Below are 6,232 nucleotides of genomic sequence, written 5' to 3'. Positions count from 1 at the left end.
ACGATAAATCTCTCGATTTTTTACCTCTAAGGTTTTTTCTTTTTGCTCGTCGTAGCGACGAGAAGTGTGCACGTAATTTAGCAGTCTCTCTTCCACTAGTTCTGTTCTCTTCCTCTCGTGGCGTGCCCCCAGGCTACTTTTTTTTCTCTCTCGTGGCTTGCTCGCCTGCGGGGCTCTCACTTTTCTGCACATTTGTGTCGCCATTTGCCCGTCTTTCTCTCTCGCTCGCTGCAGGCACGTTCTGATAAGCTTGGCCTAACACTCAGCTTGATTGCTAACCCTTTCTATCTCTAACCACCACCCTTGTTTCTCTCCTCCTTACTCTGCCGCCGGGGACTGCCTGCTACTAGGGGGGAAGGAAGCCACGTGTTCGGGACCGGCGTCGCCGTGTGCTCGCTATGAGGGACATCCCTCTTTGCAGCTAAACGCCCGAACAGCTTCTCTCGTTTTTGCTTCCACAGGATGGCATCGCCAGCGTCAAGCACCACCTCCAGCCCAAGTCGACCCGGATCGCAGCCGCGCCTCGAGGGAAGCACGCTCACGGTGTGTTTTCCGCTGGCGCGCACGTTCCGATGCACCGAGAAGGGATGCGCTACCGCGTATGCCCCGGTCACGTGGACGTCCAGGCGGCAGTCCCTCCTTCGACACCTGGAAAGCGACCATGGCGTGCGCGTCGACCGGGTCATATACTTCTGCACCTTGTGCGAGAAGGATATTGGCCTTCGTCCGACTCTGCACGGATGCCTCGCTGGAGGGAGGTTCGAGGAGACCGCACCTGTGGACCATCGCCACAAGTGCTCTGAGTGTGCAATGTCTTTTACCACAAAAAAGGGATTGAACAATCACCACTTGTGGCACCGCAAGAAAGCGGCTTCCGAGGCTCTGCCGCCCCGTCCCGGGCCGTCGACAGCGACTCGCCCGAGGACGCGCCGCTCGCCGACACCATCTGAAGACTCCCTCCCGGAAACGGAGCCCACAGACTCGCCTACACCAAGAAGACAGTCACCGTCACCGGTATTAACGCACTCTCTTTCTCTAGGTATCTTCGAAGCAGCCGACGAGCCACCGAGCCCCGCACCAGCAACGGACATCGCCCCGTCACCGATGGAGCCCGACGTCATCATCTCAACGCAAAGCGAAGCACCAGCCCGGGAAGAGTCGCCGATCCCAACTCCCGCGGACGAAGAGGAGAGCCCGACGCAGCAACTAGAAGAGGAAGACGGCGGCCACGAAGACGAGGAAGCCACCGACCCTGCGGCAAGACGGACTGACGACGACAACGACGGCGCCGGGGACGAAGCAACCACCGACCCCCTGGCAAACCTGACCGAGGACAACGGAGTTCTCGCCGAGCACGCCAGGCGCCTCCGGCATTCGCTGCGGGAGCCTGTTTCTGATGAGGGTTGGGATGACTTCCTTTCCGTTTTGCAGGAGGCCATCGCGGAGGTTGCGAAGGAGGTAAAGCTGCCGACGGCTCCGGCCGGAGGTAAGCCGCGCCAACCGGTCAACCCCGAAAACGCTCAGCAGATTCAGAGACTCTACCGCAGGAATCGCCGCCGAGCGGTACGCCTGATCGTGGAAGGCGAATCTTCGCTCTGCCCGGTCCCGCTGCAAGACATTCAAGACCATTTCACGGCCACGTGGGGACCCAAGGAAGTAGACACGACCATCCTCCTAGACAAGACCAGCTGCATCGAACCGGCGGAATTCCCCCTCGACGCATTCACAGAAGAAGAAGTCCTCAGGAAGCTCCGCAAGTGCGAGAACAGCGCCCCCGGGAACGACCGCATCACCTACCAACACTGGAAAGCCACCGACCCGGAAGCCAAGTTCTTGACCGCCGTATTCAACACCTGCATCAAGTTCAAGAGAGTGCCCCAAGAATGGAAGGAGTCTCGGACGATACTGATCCACAAGAAGGGAGAGGAGCAAGACATCGGCAACTGGCGCCCCATCGCCCTCGGCTCGACGATCGCGAAGCTGTACGCCGGCTGCCTAGCGTCCAGGCTGCAGCGTTGGTTCGGAGAGCACGAGACCCTCTCGCGCTGCCAAAAGGGGTTCCTGCCGCACGACGGAGTGTTCGAGCACAACTTCGTGCTGCAGGAGCGCCTTGACGCGGCGCGGGCCGGCCGTGGGGAGCTCTGCGTGGCGTTCCTGGACTTCGCCAACGCCTTCGGCTCCGTCGCCCACAACGCCATCGTCGACGCCCTGCGAGGAGCCGGCGCCGGAGACGACTTCTGCGCCATCGTAGCCGACCTGTACCGCGACAACACCACCCGCATCGTGGCAAAGGACGGAGCAACGCAGTCCATCGACATCTCCGCCGGAATTCGCCAAGGCTGCCCCCTCAGCGGACTACTCTTCAGCCTGGTCATCGATCCAGTGCTACGAGAAGTTCAAGGAGACGAGCGCCAACACAACATCCTGGCCTACGCCGACGACCTGACCCCGCTGGCCAACAGCCCGGAAGAACTTCAAGCCCGGATCGACAAAGTAACAGCCCTCTCTTCCAGGTTGGGACTTCAACTCAACCCCGGAAAATGCAAGACCCTGCACCTCAGCGGCCGGACGCCCGTCGGAACCAGGCCGACAGTCTTCGAAATCAACGGGACGACCATACCGACGATCAACGACTTTGAATCCCAATCTTTTCTAGGACGCCCCGTCGGATTCAGCGTGTTCCCGGACACCGCAACCGTCGACGACGCCATCGGCGTAGGCCGCCGCCTGCTGACCTCGATGCTCGCCCCGTGGCAGAGGTTGGACGCTGTCAAAACGTTCGTATATCCAGCGCTCAACATCTCCATGCGGTGCGGGTTGTCGGGGAAGGCAGAGTGGGAGCGCCTCGACGAAGCCCTGCGACCGCTAATCAAACGCACTCTTTACCTTCCAGCAAACGCCAGCAACGACTACATCTACGGCAGCGCAGCAGCGGGCACGGCGGGAATTCCCCTGGCAGCGGAGCTGAGCGACATCTGCCGCATCGACAGCGCTTTTAAACTCCTTTCTTCTCCAGACGCAGAGGTTCGAGACCTGGCGAAGCGAGCCGTCACCGAGGTCACCACCAAGAGACTGGGCCGAGAAGTGACCGAGGCGGACGTCGCAGCCTACCTCAGCGGGGAGACGGAGGGAGACTTCAGGGCGCGGGCCTCGCAGCTCAAGTCCGTATGGACGGAGGCGCGAAAGGCGTCCCGGCGTCTCGAGGTCACGTGGGAAATGCGGGAAGATGGGCCCCACATCACCTGCGCCGACGTGACTCTGGCGCCGAAGCACCGAACGAAGGTTGTGAAGAAGCTGCGCTCGATCGCCACGGCCGCACGAAATCACTCTCTCCAACAGAAACCCAACCAGGGGAAAGTGATGGAGTGCGTCGCCGCCGATCCCAGCAGCTCTCATTTCATGCGTTCAGGTCTTTTCACCCGTTTCTGTGACTGGCGTTTCCTTCACAGGGCAAGGTTGAACCTCCTGCCACTCAACGGGGCCAGGCCGTGGGCACGTGCAAGCGACCAGCGGTGCAGAGCGTGCGGGCACAACCAGGAAACCCTACCCCACGTGCTCTGCCACTGCATGCGTCAGAGTGCTGCCTACACGGACCGGCACAATAAAATCGTGAACCGGCTGAAAGCGACCGCTGGGAAGCGATTCACAGTCACCCACGAGAACCGTCCCGTGGGAACGACTAACCTCAGGCCAGACCTCGTTCTGGCGCGAGGGGAGTCGGCGATCGTCATCGACGTCACTTGCCCCTTTGACAATCGCAGAACCGCCTTCGATGCGGCACGGGAGAGTAAGGTCGCCAAGTACGAACCCGTGCGCCAATACCTGCTGCGAAAGTTCCAGCGGGTCAGCGTCGAGGCAATCGTTGTTGGAGCGCTCGGCTCTTGGGACCCCAACAACGATAAAGTAATGAAGAGGCTCTGTAGCAGAAGCTACTTGCGCCTCTTCAAGAAGCTGGCGGTGAGCGACACCATCGCTGCTTCACGCGAAGTCTACTCCAGACATGTGGCTGCAAAGTGAGGGGCTCGCACTTCGGTGGACCTCAGCAGCTGCGAGTTGGAAGACTTCGAACACGCACAACTGCACACTCACACCACACGGATAAAACTTAGAGACGAGACTTCCGATAAAAAGGAACGAACAATAATCAGATATGCCGATGAGAAATAGGAAATGTCCCGAAACATTTCTGAAAAAGCCTCTGTTCTTAACAACAAGGCCAAGTTCAAACCATAAGCAAACTTTCTGACACCACATATTATTGACGAGGGAGTAAAATTAAATCCTTACAGGCAATAAATCTCTATTTCTTCAATACGTCTCCAGATCTCCTTATGCATTGTTGTACTTCTCTGAGCATCCAACGGCATGTGGAAGTGCACAAGCAGCACAGCCCTTGCGGAAGTGCCTAACATCCAACCTCTGTACCGACCAACCGCCCGTGCCGATGTAATGATGAACTCAACTTTAATGTTCATCTCCAGCTCCGACAAGCAGACAAACCCCCTTCGTTGCTTCAATCCCATTTATCTTCGGGCCAAGATCCTCCTTTAATTCCTCCGTTTCCTTCATCATTTTCCCTGTAGCTTGGGGGGTCTGCGCGAGAAAAAAAAAAGTCTTGCACCGCACTTTCCTTGCGAAAATCACCGGTGGTGTCGACACGTGAATTTCTTTTTTTTTGTTTCCTTTCTCGGGATTATTAAAAGTAGCTTCTTTTTCATTAGCCCGTGGCAAGCTATCTAAGCATGCCAACTTCAATTTGTCATCAGTATCCGTTGAAATATATGGGTGTTGTTTAATGATGGGGAAGCACTGAAACCCTCATCCACACGAAAAACCGGTGTCGCCCAAAAAGTGGCGGCGTTACAAAACTCGCGATTCGTCGAATCGGTGTGACGTCATCAAAGGTGGCAGCATTTGAAGTTTAAACCAGCAATAGTCATTACTAATACTCACAACTGCACTAACCAGAAAGGAATAAAAGAGAGGATAGAATTCAAATCAAATTAGATTAGAATTGGAATAGACAGGTCCAGCAATTTCGAACAAATTTAAAAAAAATAGAAATTTGTATGATACTTTTATTGTATTATTAAATGTAATAGTCCATTTTTCTGATATGAAGGAAAATCTCTTTTAAAGCGTTTCCATCACTCGCATCGAACAGTTCAGACTTCCATAGAAAGCCAATGGGGAACACTTTTGACGATAGCAAAAACATCAATAGAAAAAAAAATTCAAGACTCCTGTCGGTTGTCTAGAGATATATTGATTGCTGTAGTGATATGTCACATTACATGAAAAAATTGCGTTCATGAATGGTTTCCCGTTCAAAAATGCTTCTGTCCACAATTGCTGTATATGATTGAAATAGAATTCTAAAAGAATTATATTGTAAACAGAATGGAATTGCAACAGAATTGCAATCTTTTCGCATTACACGCACCTGAGTTCCTTCAGTGCTTCCGGAAATATTTTCATGCAGGCGAGTTTTTCAGTGAGGAACTATACATGGTTGAAATTCTGCAGTGCCCCGCCTTTAGAACCTCTGGAAATTCTTTAGGGGCTCTACTCGCTTTATGATAACTTACGTCATCTTTCTAGCAGTGCGGCTACTGTACTTTGTGGTTTAGCATGCGGCATGCGCTCAAAAAAATGGTCGCTTTACACATTAGGGGGATTGGCGCAACCGTACGAAAGACAGACAGAAGGAAACATCACAGACTAGGCAGCTTCACGTCTGCCACGGAGGATTCATAGTTAATCGCGACTTCAGAGTAGCTGGCAATTTGTCCTGTAACTACGATGAAACTTAGTTTAACACTACTCAAATGAAGATAAATGTTGCAGCAGTTGCTTTTAAAACTAAGTGGCACCTTCATGTTTGAAAAAAAAAAATTAGCAGCGGCTTGGCTCGGCTATGCCAGGATATACGTAGCGTGAGCAGCAATTTCGCTCTCTTTCTCGATGGCTATACCACACTGGCAAACGCGCCACTATATGTATACTCCCACTGATACCTCTGCGCAGCGCACAAAATGAGAGGCGCTATCAAGCGGCTCCGGCGCTGCGTCAGACTTGGCTACTGCGCAACGGAGGCGCACAGCTGCCCACGCGCCGGCGCCATGCAGTACGGATGCCGCGGCTATGGCGCGCGGTGGCGGCTCCGGCACGTCAGCTGTGCGCCGTGTGACGTCACTGCTCCTCGCGCATGCGCAGCACGGCTCTCCAGGAG

The 6,232-nt window shown here is 54.7% G+C and overlaps 2 protein-coding genes across 2 annotated transcripts; both read left to right on the top strand.

Moving 5' to 3' along the window:
• Nucleotides 1-462: 462 nt before the first annotated feature.
• Nucleotides 463-2,719, top strand: LOC144109832 (uncharacterized). The gene is made up of 2 exons (XM_077642613.1): nucleotides 463-2,592; nucleotides 2,657-2,719. Exons 1-2 carry the CDS (start codon nucleotides 463-465, stop codon nucleotides 2,717-2,719), a joined length of 2,193 nt encoding a protein of 730 aa, XP_077498739.1.
• A 20-nt stretch (nucleotides 2,720-2,739) lies between these two features.
• On the top strand, nucleotides 2,740-4,017 carry LOC144110464 (uncharacterized). The gene has a single exon (XM_077643373.1). It carries the CDS (start codon nucleotides 2,740-2,742, stop codon nucleotides 4,015-4,017), a length of 1,278 nt encoding a protein of 425 aa, XP_077499499.1.
• The last annotated feature ends 2,215 nt before the right edge of the window (nucleotides 4,018-6,232 follow it).

The sequence above is a fragment of the Amblyomma americanum genome, chromosome 11 (genome assembly GCF_052857255.1).
Source record: "Amblyomma americanum isolate KBUSLIRL-KWMA chromosome 11, ASM5285725v1, whole genome shotgun sequence".
In the NCBI taxonomy this organism is placed as follows: domain Eukaryota; kingdom Metazoa; phylum Arthropoda; class Arachnida; order Ixodida; family Ixodidae; genus Amblyomma; species Amblyomma americanum.
Note: the sequence above shows the minus strand (reverse complement) of the source record. Positions and strands in the feature narration are given on the sequence as shown.